Source organism: Nerophis ophidion, linkage group LG23 (assembly GCF_033978795.1).
Source record: "Nerophis ophidion isolate RoL-2023_Sa linkage group LG23, RoL_Noph_v1.0, whole genome shotgun sequence".
Lineage (NCBI taxonomy): Eukaryota > Metazoa > Chordata > Actinopteri > Syngnathiformes > Syngnathidae > Nerophis > Nerophis ophidion.
In genome coordinates, this window is record NC_084633.1 from 35,753,454 (window position 1) to 35,772,139 (window position 18,686).

Sequence of the window (18,686 nt, forward strand, 5' to 3'; positions counted from 1 at the left end):
TGCCGTTGTGTCCTTGGGCAAGACACTTTAACCACCTGCTCCCAGTGCCACCCACACTGGTTTAAATGTAAAAATTAGATATTGGGTTTCACTATTTAGAGAAAAAGCGCTATATAAATATAATTCACTTCACAATGTAAAAATAAATATGAATAAAAACGACTTTAAAGGGTAAAACCAACTAAAACAAATAGAAATAGAAATTTAAAAACACCTGCACCTGGTATCGTTGCTGTCGATATTGTATCGGCCCTCTCCCCCCCGCCTAATTTGAAGTCAGTAATGGCTGTAATTAACGGTCAAGTGGGTGTATATGTGCCGGGAAGTGGGAGGAGGCTGGCAGTCTGGGAAGAGGAGAGCCGGGCTGTCAGAGCTCCAAGCGGGGCTCCCGTCGTGTCCTGTGGCGGCGATTAAAAGAAGAAAGCCTTCGGTAAAGTGCCGGGATGGACGCGGAAGGTGTCGTGGCGGCGGCGCGGAGGAGAACACGGAGGTGCTGTGACGGCGACGGCGGTGTCACCTCTGGGCGCGCTTCCTCGGGGGAGGCTGGCGGGGAAGTGGCGCACCGGCGACGGCATTGAGAGCAGCGGAGTGCCGCCATGGAGAGGCGCGACACGGGCACGCAGGAAATGCCCGCCTCGAGGGAGGAGGCGAAGCGTAAGGAGAAGAAGCCGAGACCCGTGAAGCTTTTCCGGAAGAAATCCCTAAAGTCCGTTGGGAGTTTTATGAACCGAATTTTCAAAAGTCTGACTTTCACCCACTTGGGAGACACGCGGGACGCGGAGGAGGAGGACGACGGCGGCTTCGGCGACGGCGCACCTTGCACGCTCGGCGCCGCTTCGACGCTCGCCCAGGAGGACGCCCCGGCGGCCAAGAAGCTCCTTCGCCAACACGGGGACAAAGCGGACAAGACCCCGGGCGTGCTGGGCGTGAAGAACCACGGGAACACCTGCTTCATGAACGCCGTGGTGCAGTGCCTGAGCAACACCGACCTGCTGGCCGAGTACCTGGGGCTGGAGAGGTACAAGCGGGACCTGAGCGGCGGCGTCGCCGGGGACGGGACGGCGAGGACCGGGGAGAGCCGCTTCGCCAAGGGGGAGGTCACGGAGCACTTGGCGAGGCTTGTCCGGGCTCTGTGGACTCTGGAGTACACGCCGCAGCTGTCTGTGGACTTCAAGGTACCCTCCACCTAACTTTTATCCATACAGTCATTAGACATGAGCAGGTGGCGTTATCATCATAAAGAGGCGACCTCACAAGGTCTTTTGAAAGTTTCTAAACCCTGATTATTTCATGTGTGTTTAAGAAAATGATACATTTAGCCATTTTCAGCTTTAAAGGCCTACTGAAATTAGATTTTCTTATTTAAAAACGGGGATAGCAGGTCCATTCTATGTGTCACACTTGATCATTTCGTGATATTGCCATATTTTGGCTGAAAGGATTTAGCAGAGAACATCCACGAAAAAGTTTGCACCTTTCGGTGCTAAGAGAAAAGCCCTGCCTCTACCGGAAGTGGCGGACGATGACGTCACATGTTTGATGGTTCCTCACATATTCATCCATCCATCCATCCATCCATCCATCATCTTCCGCTTATCCGAGGTCGGGTCGCGGGGGCAGCAGCCTAAGCAGGGAAGCCCAGACTTCCCTCTCTCCAGCCACTTCGTCTAACTCTTCCCGGGGGATCCCGAGGCGTTCCCAGGCCAGCCGGGAGACATAGTCTTCCCAACGTGTCCTGGGTCTTCCCCGTGGCCTCCTACCACATATATATTCACATTGTTTTTAATTGGAATCTCCAACAAAAAGTGCTATTCGGACCGAGAAAACGACAATTTCCCCATTAATTTGAGCGAGGATGAAAGATTCGTGTTTGAGGATATTGATAGGCGGACTAGAAAAAAAAAAGAAAAGTTAAACAAAAAAAACGCGATTGCATTGGGACGGATTCCGATGTTTTTGGAGACATTTACTATGATAATTCTGGGAAATCCCTTATCTTTCTATTGTGTTGCTAGTGTTTTAGTGAGTTTAGTAGTACCTGATAGTCGGAAGGGTGTCTCCACGGGTGTCTTGACGCCAGTGTCTCAGGGAAGTGGACGGCACCAGCTCAGCTTTTCTCCGGTAAGAACTGACTTTTTAACCACAATTTTCTCACTGAAACCTGCTGGTTGACATTTGGTAGGGATCCATGTTTGCTTGACCGCGCTTTGATCCATAGTAAAGTTTCACCTCCAGGAATTTTAAACAAGGAAACACCGTGTGCTTGTGTGGCTAAAGGCTAAAGCTTCCCAACTCCATCTTTCTACTGTGACTTCTCCAATATTAATTGAACAAATTGCAAAAGATTCAGCAACACAGATGTCCAAAATACTGTGTAATTATGTCGTTAAAGCAGACGACTTTTAGCTGTGTGTGTGTGCAGCGCTCATACTTCCTAAAAACCTGTGACGTCTTGCGTACACGTCATCATTACGTGACGTTTCAAAGACGAAATCATGATCATTTCGCAATATTGCCATATTTTGGCTGAAAGGATTTAGTAGAGAATATCTGCGATAAAGTTCGCAACTTTCGGTGCTAAGAGAAAAGCCCTGCCTCTACCGGAAGTGGCGGACAATGACGTCACATGTTTGATGGCTCCTCACATATTCACATTGTTTTTAATGGGAATCTCCAACAAAAAGTGATATTCGGATTGAGAAAACGACAATTTCCCCATTAATTTGAGCGAGGATGAAAGATTCGTGTTTGAAGATATTGATAGGCGGACTAGAAAAAAAAAGAAAAGTTAAACAAAAAAAACGCGATTGCATTGGGACGGATTCCGATGTTTTTGGAGACATTTACTATGATAATTCTGGGAAATCCCTTATCCTTCTATTGTGTTGCTAGTGTTTTAGTGAGTTTAGTAGTACCTGATAGTCGGAAGGGTGTCTCCACGGGTGTCTTGACGCCAGTGTCTCAGGGAAGTGGACGGCACCAGCTCAACTTTTCTCCGGTAAGAACTGACTTTTTAACCACAATTTTCTCACCGAAAACTGCTGGTTGACATTTGGTCTGGATCCATGTTCGCTTGACCGCGCGTTGATCATAGTAAAGTTTCAGCTCCAGGAATTTTAAACAAGGAATCACCGTGTGTTTGTGTGGCTAAAGGCTAAAGCTTCCCAACTCCATCTTTCTACTGTGACTTCTCCAATATTAATTGAACAAATTGCAAAAGATTCAGCAACACAGATGTCCAAAATACTGTGTAATTATGCCGTTAAAGCAGACGACTTTTAGCTGTGTGTGTGTGCAGCGCTCATACTTCCTAAAAACCTGTGACGTCTTGCGTACACGTCATCATTACACGACGTTTCAAAGACGAAATCATGATCATTTCGCAATATTGCCATATTTTGGATGAAAGGATTTGGTAGAGAACATCCGCGATAAAGTTTGCAACTTTCGGTGCTAAGAGAAAAGCCCTGCCTGTACCGGAAGTCGCAGACGATGTCGTCACAAGTTGATGGCTCCTCACATATTCACATTGTTTTTAATGGGAGCTGTCACGCCAAATTTCTTCCCCCTACAAAAACCTTGCCCCCCCATTTACTTCCGGGGTCATGATTAATACAGACGTTTTTTTTAACGCTATATTATAAGAAAAAAAAAAAATTACAAACACAAGCTATGGGATGACTTAAGAGGAAACATGAGGAAACGTAACCCCGGAAGTAAATGCGTCATCCCATAGCTTGTGTTCGTAAATAGTTTTTTTTATTTTATTTTTTTAATATAGCGTTAACAAAATGTCTGTATTTTTATAATATAGTGTTATATCTTTACAACATAGCGTTAATAAAATGTCTGTATTAATCACGACCCCGGAAGTAAAAGGGGGGGAAGGTTTTTGTTTGGGGGAAGAAATTTAGCGTGACAGAGACTCCTATAAAAAGTTCTATTCGGACCGAGAAAACGACAATTTCCCCATTAATTCGAGCGAGGATGAAAGATTTGTGTTTGAAAATATTAATATCGACGTACTAGGAAAAAAAAAATCTAAACCAAAAAAACGCGATTGCATTGGGACGGATTCCGATGTTTTTAGACACATTTACTAGGATACTTCTGGGAAATCCCTTATCTTTCTATTGTGTTGCTAGTGTTTTAGTGAGTTAAATAGTACCTGATAGTCAGAGGTGTGTCTCCACGGGTGTCTTGACGCCAGTGTTTCAGGGAAGTTGATGGCACAAGCTTAGCTTTTCCCGGGAGTTTTGTCTTCGAAACGTCGTGTAATGATGACGTGTACGCAAGACGTCACAGATTTTTAGGAAGTATGAGCGCTGCACACACACACAGATAAAAGTCGTCTGCTTTAAAGGCCTACTGAAATGAGATTTTCCTTTTTAAAACGAGGATAACAGGTCCATTCTATGTGTCACACTTGATCATTTCGCGATATTGCCATATTTTGGCTGAAAGGATTTAGTAGAGAACATCCACGATAAAGTTCGCAACTTTCGGGGCTAAGAGAAAAGCCCTGCCTCTACCGGAAGTCCCAATCCAATCCAATCCACTTTATTTATATAGCACATTTATACAACAATAACGTTGCCAAAGTGCTGCCCAGCCATGTTGAAAACAATATTAAAAAAACAATATTATGTTCCACCAATGACTGAATAAAAACAAAAAATAAATGAATATAAAACCAATATAAAAAAAATTAATATAAAAACAAATATGATTAAAAACTTTTAAAGGGTAAAATAAATTAAAACAGTAAAATATTGCAGACGATGACTCACATGTTTGATGGCTCCTCACATATTCACATTGTTTTTAATGGGAGCCTCACACAAAAAGTGCTATTCAGACCAAGAAAACGACAATTTCCCCATTAATTTGAGCGAGGATGAAAGATTGGGGTTTGAGGATATTGATAGCGACGGACTAGAGAAAAAAAAAAAAAAGTTAAACAAAAAAAAACGCGATTGCATTGGGACAAATTCCGATGTTTTTAGACACATTTGCTAGGATAATTCTGGGAAATCCCTTATCTTTCTATTGTGTTGCTAGTGTTTTAGTGAGTTTAACAGTACCTGATAGTCCAGGGGTCGGGAACCTTTTTGGCTGAGAGAGCCAAAAATCCAAATATTTTTAAAATGTATTTCCTTAAGAGCCATATAATATTTTTTTCAACACTGAACACAACTAAACGCGTGCATTTTTAAGTAAGACCGACATTTGTAGCGTATATGTAGGGACGGCGTGGCGCAGTGGGAGAGTGGCCGTGCGCAACCCGAGGGTCCCTGGTTCAATCCCCATGTAGTACCAAGTTCGTCACGTCCGTTGTGTCCTGAGCAAGACACCTCACCCTTGCTCCTGATGAGTGCTGGTTAGCGCCTTGCATGGCAGCTCCCTCCATCAGTGTGTGAATGGGTAAATGTGGAAGTAGTGTCAAAGCGCTTTGAGTACCTTGAAGGTAGAAAAGCGCTATACAAGTACAACCCATTTATCATTTATGTATCAGGTCTCTTATTTTTTGTAATAACATTGTTAATCAGAAGCTAACTGTGGAGGGGGTGTGGCATGCGGGCCTGCAGCGAAGCGGGGTGTGCCAGGACCGTAGATGGCCCACCTGGGCCTTATCTAATCACCTGTTGCTCTGTTATAAGCGGCAGCCAGGAAGAGAGACGGGGTTGGGGTTGGGGCTGGAGCCAGAGCGCGAGCGAGAAGGAAAGAGAAAAAGACAATTGCCGGAAAGCAACTGGGAGTCTTATTTAAAAATAAAACAATATTAAAACCCTGAAACAGGCTGTCATGTCGGTGTTTGGTGGTCTGAAGAACCCCCAGGATTGCAAGCCCCACATTAACCAATAATAAATAAATAACTTCTTACCATTATGCAACTTCTTCAACAGGTGCAGTAGAAAATGAATGGATTGATTAAAAATGAATGTTTTATATTTTGAATTTTATTTTTAACTCAGTGGAATTATTCATTACTTATCGTGTTAAGCAATGTCAGCTCAGATTGATCCGAGAGCCAGATGCAGTCATCAAAAGGGCCACATCTGGCTCGCGAGCCATAGGTTCCCTACCCCTGTGATAGTCGGAAGGGTGTCTCCACAGGTGTCTTGATGGCAGCGTCTCAGGGAAGTCGACGGCACAAGGTCAGCTTTTCCCCGGTAAGAACTGACTTTTTAACCACAATTTTCTCACTGAAACCTGCTGGTTGACATTTGATAGGGATTCATGTTCTCTTGACCGCGCTCTGATCCATAGGAAAGTTTCACCTCCAGGAATTTTAAACAAGGAATCACCGTGTGTTTGTGTGGCTAAAGCCTAAAGCTTCCCATCTCCATCTTTCTACTGTGACTTCTCTAATATTAATTGAACAAATCGCAAAAGATTCAGCAACACAGATGTCCTAAATACTGTATAATTATGCTGTTAAAGCAGACGACTTTTAGCTGTGTGTGTGTGCAGCGCTCATACTTCCTAAAAACCCGTGACGTCTTGCGTACACGTCATCATTACACGACGTTTTCAACAAGAAACTCCCGGGAAATTTAAAATTGTAATTTAGTATCTGTCATGCCTGTTAATCAGGTTTTATGTTTGATCCTGTTTTGTTTTCTGGACTCTAGTCACGTTTTGCACTTCCTGGTTTTGTTTGTTTCCATAGTAACTCATTAGTTCCCACCTTGTCACACCCCGTCCCTCAGCTCTCACACCTGTTACTAATTACCACAGCCAGTATTTAAGGATTTTACTTTCTGTCCATCAGTCTGGGATTTTTGCATGTGCTTGCCTTCATGCCTTCATGCACCCACGATTACTTGCTACCCATCCATGCCCCTTGTTTCGGTCACAGCAAGTGTTTTTGTTTTAGTTTTTCATAGTGCTGCCACAGTGCAAGTTTAAGTTTATAGTTCATCGTCTTTCATGCCATCGAGCAGTTGTTTTGTTCTCCTGTTTGTATTTTTGTAGCCAAGTTTTGTACCTCCTTGTGAGCCCCCTTTGTTTGTTTATTTTTCAATCAATCAATCAATGTTTACTTATATAGCCCTAAATCACTAGTGTCTCAAAGGGCTGCACAAACCACCACGACATCCTCGGTAGGCCCACATAAGGGCAAGGAAAACTCACACCCAGTGGGACATCGGTGACAATAATGATCCAGTGGGACGTCTGTGACAATAATGATTATGAGAACCTTAGAGAGGAGGAAAGCAATGGATGTCGAGCGGGTCTAACATGATACTGTGAAAGTTCAATCCACAATGGATCCAACACAGTCGCGAGAGTCCAGTCCAAAGCGGATCCAACACAGCAGCGGGAGTCCCGTTCACAGCGGAGCCAGCAGGAAACCATCCCAAGCGGAGGCGGATCAGCAGCGCAGAGATGTCGAGGCGGATCAGCAGCGCATAGATGTCCCCAGCCGATACACAGGCAAGCAGTACATGGCCACCGGATCGGACCGGACCCCCTCCACAGGGGAGAGTGGGACATAGAAGAAAAAGAAAAGAAACAGCAGATCAACTGGTCTAAAATGGGAGTCTATTTAAAGGCTAGAGTATACAAATGAGTTTTAAGGTGAGACTTAAATGCTTCTACTGAGGTGGCATCTCGAACTGTTACCGGGAGGGCATTCCAGAGTACTGGAGCCCGAACGGAAAACGCTCTATAGCCCGCAGACTTTTTTTGGGCTTTGGGAATCACTAACAAGCCGGAGTCCTTTGAACGCAGATTTCTTGCCGGGACATATGGTACAATACAATCGGCAAGATAGGATGGAGCTAGACCGTGTAGTATTTTATACGTAAGTAGTATTTGTATTTAGTATTCAAATAAACAACCATGTACTTACACTCTCGTCTGGCTCGTGCCAATCATCCTTTGCATCGAAGAAGCAAAATGTCCAGGTGTGACAGTATCGGCATGTGTTGCAATGTTGATATTTCATCATTGATGTATAAACTATCAGACTGGGTGGTCGCTAGTAGTGGCTTTCAGTAGGCCTTTAAAATGAGTCCATAGGGCAAGGCCAGGGGTCGAGCCATATTGCAACACATGCCAATACGGCCTTTTTAGTTTACTAAATTGCAATTGCAAATTTCCCAGGAGTTTCGTCTTGAAAACGTTGTGTAATGATGACGTGTACGCAAGACGTCACAGGTTTTTAGGAAGTATGAGCGCTGCACACACACACAGCTAAAAGTCGTCTGCTTTAACAGCATAATTACACAGTATTTTGGACATCTGTGTTGCTGAATCTTTTGCAATTTGTTCAATTAATATTGGAGAAGTCACAGTAAAAAGATGTAGGTGGGAAGCTTTAGCCTTTAGCCACACAAACACACGGTGATTCCTTGTTTAAAATTCCTGGAGGTGAAACTTTACAATGGATCAAGCGAACATGGATCCCTACCAAATGTCAACCAGCAGGTTTCGGTGAGAAAATTGTGGTTAAAAAGTCGCTTCTTACCGGAGAAAAGCTGAGCTTGTGCCGTCCATAGCTGCCGTCGACTCCCTCTGAGACACTGGCGTCAAGACACCCGTGGAGACACCCTTCCGACTATCAGGTACTATTTAACTCACTAAAACACTAGCAACACAAAGATAAGGGATTTCCGGGAATTATCCTAGTAAATGTGTCTAAAAACATCAGAATTCGTCCCAATGCAATCGCGGTTTCTTTGTTTTACTTTTTTTTTTTTTTTCCTAGTCCGTCGCTATTAATATCCTCAAACACAAATCTTTCATCCTCGCTCAAATTAATGGGGAAATTGTCGTTTTCTCGGTCCGAATAGCACTTTTTGTTGGAGGCTCCCATTAAAATCAATGTGAATATGTGAGGAGCCTCCACATGTGTGACATCATCGTCTGCGACTTCCGGTAGAGGCGGGGCTTTTCTCTTCGCACCGAAAGTTGCGAACTTTATCGTGGATGTTCTCTACTAAATCCTTTCAGCCAAAATATGGCAATATTGCAAAATGATCAAGTATGACACATAGAATGGACCTGCTATCCCCTTTTTAAATAAGAAAATCTCATTTCAGTAGGCCTTTAAAGCCTCAAAGGCCTACTGAAATGAGGTTTTCTTATTAAAGGCCTACTGAAATGAGTTTTTTTTATTTAAACGGGGATAGCAGGTCCATTTTATGTGTCATACTTGATAATTTTGCGATATTGCCATATTTTGGCTGAAAGGATTTAGGAGAGAACATTGAAGATAAAGTTCGCAAAAAAAAGCCTTGCCTTTACCGGAAGTAGCAGACGATGTACGTGTGATGTCACCGGTTGTAGGGCTCCTCACATCCTCACATTGTTTCTAATGTGAGCCTCCAGCAGCAAGAGCTATTCGGACCGAAAAAGCGACAATTTCCCCATTATTTTGAGCGAGGATGAAAGATTTGTGGATGAGGAAAGTTAGAGTGAAGCACTAAAGAAAATGAAAAGAAAATGCGACGGCTCCAGGCGACGGCAGTGTGAGCGATTCAGATGTTATTAGACACATTTACTAGGATAATTCTGGAAAATCCCTTATCTGCTTATTGTGTTAACAGTGTTTTAGTGACATTATAAACTCATACCTGAAAGTCGGAGGGCTGCGGTGAACGCCAGTCTCTCTGAGAGAAGCCAATGGAGGAGCCAAGATCACAGCTGCCTTTTTGACAGCTGCAGGAAGAGGGCGCATAATCCGCTGAAGTCTCCGGGAAGAGCCGACTTAATATCACAATTGGTTGACATGTGGTAGAAAAACATGTTCGCTTGACCGCTCTGTTCCATATTAAAGCTTCACAACAAACAAAGAAACACCGGCTGTGTTTCCATTGCTGAAGGCAGCTGCAATATACCGCTTTCCAACAACAGCATTCTTCTTTGACGTCTCCATTATTATTGAACACATTTCAAAAGATTCAGCAACACAGATGTCCAAAATACTGTGTAATTAAGCTATGAAAATAGACAACTTTTAGCCGTGAGTTGTGCTGGGCTGAAATGTCCGATCCAACCAATAACGTCACAAGCACGCGTCAACGTTTTCAACAGGACACTTCGCGGGAAATTTAAAATTGCACTATAGTAAACTAAAAAGGCCGTATTGGCATGTGTTGCAATGTTAATATTTCATCATTGATGTATAAACTATCAGACTGCGTGGTGGGTAGTTGTGGGTTTCAGTAGGCCTTTAATTAGACATCAGCAGGTGGCGTTATCATCATAAAAAGGCGAGACACTGTCTCTCCTAGGACCTCACAAGGTCTTTTGAAAGTTTCTAAACCCTGAATATTTCATGTGTGTGTAAGAAAATAATACATTCAGCCATAGGGCTCGGCAACCAAAAATGTTGAAAGAGCCATAGTGGACCACATATTAAAAAAAAAAGTAATCGGTCTGGGGCAGCGAAAAAATTAAGAGTTCAGTAAGTGTTATAATGATGGCAACACATGACGGAAGTGTCTATATTAGCTATAGAAGCCTACTATCAACATGACCAAAAGTCTTATTTAAGTGTTATAATGACAACAACACTTGATGTAAGTGTCTATATTAGTCTACTATCAAAATGACCAAAAGTCTTATAAGTGTTATAATGAAGACAACACTCGATGTAAGTGTCTAGATCAGGGGTCGGGAACCTTTTTTGGCTGAGAAGCCAAATATTTTAAAATGTATTTCCCTAAGAACCATTTAATATTTTTTTAACACTGTACACAACTGAACACATGCATTTTTAAGTAAGACCAGCATTTCTAGAGTATAATAGGTCTCTTATTCTTTGTAATAACATTGAGTACCCAAATAATAACATTGTTATTCTGAAGCTAACTGTGGAGGAGGCGTGACCTGCGGGCCTGCAGCGAAGCGGGGTGTTGCCAGGACTGGCCTCAATCAGCGTAGACGGCCCACCTGGGCCTTGTCAGCTAAACACCTGTCGCTCTGTTATAAGCAGCAGCCAGGAGGAGAGACGGGGTTGGGGCTGGAGCCAGAGCGCGAGTGAGGACGAAAAAGAAAAAGACAATTGCTGGAAAGCAACTGAGAGACTTATTGAAAAATAAAACAATATTCTAACCCTAAAACAGGCTCTCATGTCGGTGCTCGGTGGTCTGAAGAACCCCCAGGAGGGCAAGCCCCACACTAACCGATAATAAATGAATTATTTCTTACCTTTAACGCAACTTCTTGCACATAAAAAAGCATGAGAATGTTTTATATTTTGAACGTTATTGTTAACACTGTGATTACAAGTGGAATTATTCAATACTTATCGTGATAAGCAATGTCAGCTCAGATTTATCCGAGAGCCAGATGCAGTCATCAAATGAGCCACATCTGGCTCTAGAGCCATAGATTCCCTACCCCTGGTCTAGATAGATGGATGGATAGTACTTTATTTATTCCTTCAGCAGTGCCTTTTTTCCGCTTCCTGTGAAGACACTGTTCATTTTCCTGTGACGTCACACAGTGCTGCCAATGTAAACAAACAATGGCGAATAGCACAGCAAGATATAGCAACATTAGCTCGGATTCAGACTCGGATTTCAGCGGTTTAAGCGATTCAACAGATTACGCATGTATTGAAACGGATGGTCTGAGTATGAAAGTATTGAAGAAGAAACTGAAGCTATTGAGCGAATAGCTATTAACGAATAGTACAATGGCTAATAGCACAGCAAGATATAGCGACATTAGCTCAGATTCAGACTCGGATTTCAGCGGTTTAAGCGATTCAACAGATTACGCATGTATTGAAACAGATGGTTGGAGTATGAACGTATTGAAGAAGAAACTGAAGCTGTTGAGCGAATAGCTATTGACGAATAGTACAATGGCTAATAGCGCAGCAAGATATAGCGACATTAGCTTGGATTCAGACTCGGATTTCAGCGGTTTAAGCGATTCAACAGATTACGCATATTGTAATGGATGGTTGGAGTATGAAAGTATTGAAGAAGAAACTGAAGCTATTGAGCGAATAGCTATTGACGAATAGTACAATGGCTAATAGGACAGCAAGATATAGCGACATTAGCTCAGATTCAGACTCGGATTTCAGCGGCTTAAGCGATTCAACAGATTACGCATGTATTGAAACGGATGGTTGGAGTATGAAAGTATTGAAGAAGAAACTGAAGCTGTTGAGCGAATAGCTATTGACGAATAGTACAATGGCTAATAGCACAGCAAGATATAGCAACATTAGCTCGGATTCAGACTCGGATTTCAGCGGTTTAAGCGATTCAACAGATTACGCATGTATTGAAACGGATGGTTGGAGTATGAAAGTATTGAAGAATAAACTGAAGCTATTGAGCGAATAGCTATTGACGAATAGTACAATGGCTAATACCACAGCAAGATATAGCGACATTAGCTTGGATTCAGACTCGGATTTCAGCGGCTTAAGCGATTCAACAGATTACGCATGTATTGAAACGGATGGTTGGAGTATGAACGTATTGAAGAAGAAACTGAAGCTGTTGAGCGAATAGCTATTGACGAATAGTACAATGGCTAATAGCACAGCAAGATATAGCGACATTAGCTTGGATTCAGACTCGGATTTCAGCGGTTTAAGCGATTCAACAGATTACGCATGTATTGAAACGGATGGTTGGAGTATGAAAGTATTGAAGAAGAAACTGAAGCTATTGAGCGAATAGCTATTGACGAATAGTACAATGGCTAATAGCACAGCCAGATATAGCGACATTAGCTCAGATTCAGACTCGGATTTCAGTGGTTTAAGCGATTCAACAGATTACGCATGTATTGAAACGGATGGTTGGAGTATGAACGTATTGAAGAAGAAACTGAAGCTGTTGAGCGAATAGCTATTGACGAATAGTACAATGGCTAATAGCGCAGCAAGATATAGCGACATTAGCTTGGATTCAGACTCGGATTTCAGCGGTTTAAGCGATTCAACAGATTACGCATGTATTGAAACGGATGGTTGGAGTATGAAAGTATTGAAGAAGAAACTGAAGCTATTGAGCGAATAGCTATTGACGAATTGTACAATGGCTAGTAGCACATCAAGATATAACGACATTAGCTCAGATTCACACTAGGATTTCAGCGGTTTAAGCGATTCAACAGATTACGCATGTATTGAAACGGATGGTTGGAGTATGAAAGTATTGAAGAAGAAACTGAAGCTGTTGAGCGAATAGCTATTAACGAATAGTACAATGGCTAATAGCACGCAAGATATAGCAACATTAGCTCAGATTCAGACTCGGATTTCAGCGGTTTAAGCGATTCAACAGATTACGCATGTATTGAAACGGATGGTTGGAGTATGAAAGTATTGAAGAAGAAACTGAAGCTATTGAGCGAATAGCTATTGACGAATTGTACAATGGCTAATAGCACAGCAAGATATAACGACATTAGCTCAGATTCACACTAGGATTTCAGCGGTTTAAGCGATTCAACAGATTACGCATGTATTGAAACGGATGGTTGGAGTATGGAAGTATTGAAGAAGAAACTGAAGCTATTGAGCGAATAGCTATTGACGAATAGTACAATGGCTAATAGCACAGCAAGATATAGCGACATTAGCTCAGATTCAGACTCGGATTTCAGCGGCTTAAGCGATTCAACAGATTACGCATGTATTGAAACGGATGGTTGGAGTATGAAAGTATTGAAGAAGAAACTGATGATATTGAGCGAATAGCTATTGACGAATAGTACAATGGCTAATAGCACAGCAAGATATAGCGACATTAGCTTGTATTCAGACTCGGATTTCAGCGGTTTAAGCGATTCAACAGATTACGCATGTATTGAAACGGATGGTAGGAGTATGAAAGTATTGAAGAAGAAACTGAAGCTATTGAGCGAATAGCTATTGACGAATAGTACAATGGCTAATAGCACAGCAAGATATAGCGACATTAGCTTGTATTCAGACTCGGATTTCAGCGGTTTAAGCGATTCAACAGATTACGCATGTATTGAAACGGATGGTTGGAGTATGAAAGTATTGAAGAAGAAACTGAAGCTATTGAGCGAATAGCTATTGACGAATTGTACAATGGCTAATAGCACAGCAAGATATAGTGACATTAGCTCAGATTCAGACTCGGATTTCAGCGGTTTAAGCGATTCAACAGATTACGCATGTATTGAAACGGATGGTTGGAGTATGAAAGTATTGAAGAAGAAACTGAAGCTATTGAGCGAATAGTTATTGACGAATAGTACAATGGCTAATAGCGCAGCAAGTTATAGCGACATTAGCTTGGATTCAGACTCGGATTTCAGCGGTTTAAGCGATTCAACAGATTACGCATGTATTGAAACGGATGGTTGGAGTATGAAAGTATTGAAGAAGAAACTGAAGCTATTGAGCGAATAGCTATTAACGAATAGTACAATGGCTAATAGCACAGCAAGATATAGTGACATTAGCTCAGATTCAGACTCGGATTTCAGCGGTTTAAGCGATTCAACAGATTACGCATGTATTGAAACGGATGGTTGGAGTATGAAAGTATTGAAGAAGAAACTGAAGCTATTGAGCGAATAGCTATTGACGAATAGTACAATGGCTAATAGCGCAGCAAGATATAGCGACATTAGCTCGGATTCAGACTTGGATTTCAGCGGTTTAAGCGATTCAACAGATTACGCATGTATTGAAATGGATGGTTGGAGTATGAAAGTATTGAAGAAGAAACTGAAGCTATTGAGCGAATAGCTATTGGCGCCTTAGCCAACCAGAGTTTTTACTAAAGGACAAGTGATGTTAAAAAATGTTTATTCATTAACCTCATATGTCATGTATATGTATTCCACATTGTTTTCTGCATGTAAAGCACAATCATTCCCGATAAAATGTTGTATTGGGCGCCTGGAAAAAGGTAATTGGATTTGCGTTATTATGAAATTGCTTTGGTTCTCCGTCAAAACCTTTGGTACCGACTACATTAGTAGCTCAACTTACGAGCTTAATTAATTCTGCGACAGAGCTATTTACTCAAAACACATGTATATAAAAAAATTAAAATAATCTTGTTTTTTCATGAGTTATATACCAGTATTGTATGTCTAGGTGGGGGTCTTGCTTTGGAAATAATCTGCACCCCTTTCAGAGATCATATTTAGTTCCCCTTAAGCCAGGGGTGTCAAACTGAAATACAGAGTGGGCCAAAATTTTAAACGGAACAAAGCCGGGGGCCAAGGTTGAACAAATTAACCTTTTAATAGGGACCCAAACAAGTTTTGCATTAAATATTGAACAAGCAAGGCTTATATAACTTTAGTGACATGCAAATTCCAGTTTCAAATAATAATAATAATAATTAAAAGAATATCAATGGCATATCAAATAAAATTTAAATAAAAATGTTATGTCTTTTTTTCCATTTGCAATCTTCTGAGGTAAATATCAAATTTTTTCCACAGGCTAATGATAAATTCGAAAATAAAATAACAATAATGAATGAACCAAACATTCAAGCTTTGAAGTAGCAAGAGAAAATGCATGAATAAAACGTTAATTATTGGTCAGTTTGCTGGAAGTTTCCTGGAAAAGTTAGTGCTGCAAGGGTTTCTGGGTATTTGTTCTGTTGTGTTACGGTGCGGATGTTCACCCGAAATGTGTTTGTCATTCTTGTTTGGTGTGGGTTCACAGTGTGACGCATATTTGTAACAGTGCTAAAGTTGTTTATACGGCCACCCTCAGTGTGACCTGTATGGCCGTTGACCAAGTATGCCTTGCATTCACTTGTACGTGTGTGTGTGTGTGTAAAAAACACAAATATTATGTGACACGCTGTTAGTATGGAGGAAAAGCGGACGTGACGACAGGTTGTAGAGAACGCTAAAGGCAGTGCCCTAAATGCAGGCCCCCAATATAGTTGTCCAGGTGGAAATCGGTAGAAATTTGGGAGAATTGTTGCCCAGGGAGATTTTCAGGAGGGGCACTGAACTTCGGGAGTCTATCGGGAAAATTAAGAGGGTTGGCAAGTATGAGTATTAGCGGTGAATGCTGTATAACATTGGCAGGCCAGTTCTAATGGTAAATTGATATTGCCTCAAGGGCCAAATTAAATTACACGGGGGCCAGATTTGGGCCGCGGGCCAGAGTTTGACACCCATGCCTTAAAACCTTCACATGTTGCACAATGATATATAAGCAAATTTCTGACTGTAAAATATATCAATACAGTTTTTATTAGCTGTTATATAGAAACCGCATTTCCTGATTAATATCCGTAAATTAACTTTCGAAATACGTGACACACCTTTTGATAAGTGTGGATGCAATGTAGCGTATTTTTCGGATTATAAGGCGCACTTGAAATCGTTTTCATTTTCTCAAAATTCGATACTGCGCCTTATAACCTAGTATGACTAATATTTGTATTAATTCTGGTTGTACTTGCCAACCTCAAAGCAACGTGTGGACTGCAAGTAGACGCCTGTTCAATAAATGATGCTAGCATGTAGCCGTAGGCAACCAAGACCAAAACTTTGATGTTTCATTGAGAACATACAAGGTGCTGGTCATATTATTAGAATATCATGAAAAAGTAGATTTATTTCAGTAATTATATTCAGAACGTGAAACTTACATATTATATCAATTCATTACACACATAGTGATATATTTGAAATGTTTATTTATTTAAATTTTGATGATTAGTACTGACAATTACTGAAAATCCCAAATTCAGTGTCTCAGAAAATTAGAATATTAGCTACGACTAGTACCAAAAAATATTTTTTATAAATGTGGGCCAACTTAAAAGTATGAACATGGAAAGTTTCAGCATGTACGGCAATCAATACTTAGTTTGCAGCTCCTTTTGCCTGAATTGCTGCAGCAATACGGCGTGGCATGGAGTCCACCAGTCTGTTGCACCCCTCAGGTGTTATGAGAGCCCAGGTTGCTTTAATAGTGGCCTTCAGCTCTTCAGCATTGTGGGGTCTGGCATCTCGCATCTTCCGCTTCATAATACCCCATAAGTTTTCTATGGGGTTAAGGTCAGGTGAGTTTGCAGGCCAATCAAGAACAGGGATACCATGGTCCTTAAACCAGGTACTGGTAGATTTGGCACTGTGTGCAGGTGCCAAGTCATGTTGGAAAATGAAATCTTCACTTCCATAAAATTGGTCCGCGGCAGGCAGCATAAAGTGTTCTAAAACTTCCCGGTAGACTGCTGCATTGACCCTAGACCTCAGGAAACACAGTGGACCAACACCAGCAGATGACATGGCACCCCAGACCATTACGGATTGTGGAAATTTGACACTGGACTTCAGGCAACGTGGATTCTGTGCCTCTCCTGTCTACCTCCAGACTCTGGGACCTTGATTTCCAAAGGAGATGCAAAATTTACTTTCATTTGAAAACATAACTTTGGACCACTCAGCAGCAGTCCAGTCCTTTTTGTCTTGAGCCCAGGCGAGACGCTTTTGACGTTGTCTTTTATTCAAGAGTGGCTTTACACAAGGAATGCGACAGCTGAAGCCCATATCTTGCATACGTCGGTGCGTGGTGGTTCTTGAAGCACTGACTCCAGCTGCAGTCCACTCTTTGTGGATCTCCCCCACATTTTTGAATCGGTTTTGTTTGACAATCCTCTCCAGGGCGCGGTTATCCATATTGCTTGTACACTTTTTTCTACCACATATTTGTCTTCCCTTTGCCTCTCTATTAATGTGCTTGGACACAGAGCTCTGGGAACATCCAACCTCTTTGGCAATGACCTTTTGTGTCTTGTCCTCCTTCTTTAAAGTATCAATGGTCGTCTTTTGGACAGTTGTCAAGTCAGCAGTCTTCCCCATGATTGTGTGTCATACAGAATCAAAACGAGAGACCATTTAAAGGCTTTTCCAGGTGTTTTGAGTTAGTGAGCTAATTAGAGTGTGGCACCAGGTGTCTTCAATATCTGACCTTTTCACCATATTCTAATTTCCTGAGATGTTGAATTTAGGGTTTTCATTGGTTTTCAGCTATAATCATCTCCTTTTTGGCAAAAAAAACACTTGAAATGTATCAGTCTGTTTGGAATGAATGTATACATTCTACAAGTTTGACTTTCTAAATGGAATTAATGAAATAAATCAACTTTTTCATGATATTCCAATAATATGACCAGCACCTGTAGAACATAATACACAGCGCTCAAAAGCCTGTCAAAATGTTTTAGTACGACTTTGGTAAGCTACAAAGGTGCACCGCTGGATGGACCGCAGAGCATTACGGCTACCATAGTCAGACGTACTGTGCTTCAACATACCGTATTATTATGGCGTGTGTGTGTACGGACCCCAAAATGGCACCTATTAGGAGACATTAATTTGCGTTTTGTTTTGCAATATTATGCAAAAACAACTTTTCGTACCTGCTGATGTGTTTTTTGGATCTGCATAAGTCCCGAAAATATGACCGCGTTCGCCATTGTAGTCCCTAGTCGATAAGCTTCTTCTTTTTCCTCCTTCCTCTTATTATGGAACATTCATCCTCCGTTGGGCCAAGAGCGCCCACAAAACGGCGCATCCTGAAGCGACTGTCAGAAAGCGTCTTGAAGATAATGCGTAAAACATCATCGATGCAACATTTTGAGCAAATACCCACCATTACATGTTATGTAGACCACAAGGAAGGCTTTTACATTTAGAAAAAATCATATTATGACCCCTTTAATGCGCCTTATAACCCGGTG

The 18,686-nt window shown here is 41.8% G+C and overlaps 1 protein-coding gene across 2 annotated transcripts in view; it reads left to right on the forward strand.

Moving 5' to 3' along the window:
- The first annotated feature begins 324 nt into the window (after nt 1-324).
- The window catches only part of usp43b (ubiquitin specific peptidase 43b), a 321,262-nt gene continuing 302,900 nt past the window's right edge, over nt 325-18,686 (forward strand). For both annotated transcript variants that reach the window (XM_061884275.1, XM_061884274.1), the window contains exon 1: nt 325-1,175. In XM_061884275.1, the coding sequence (XP_061740259.1) occupies nt 597-1,175 (579 nt within the window). In that variant the 5' untranslated portion in view covers nt 325-596. The remainder of the gene's footprint in view (nt 1,176-18,686) is intronic.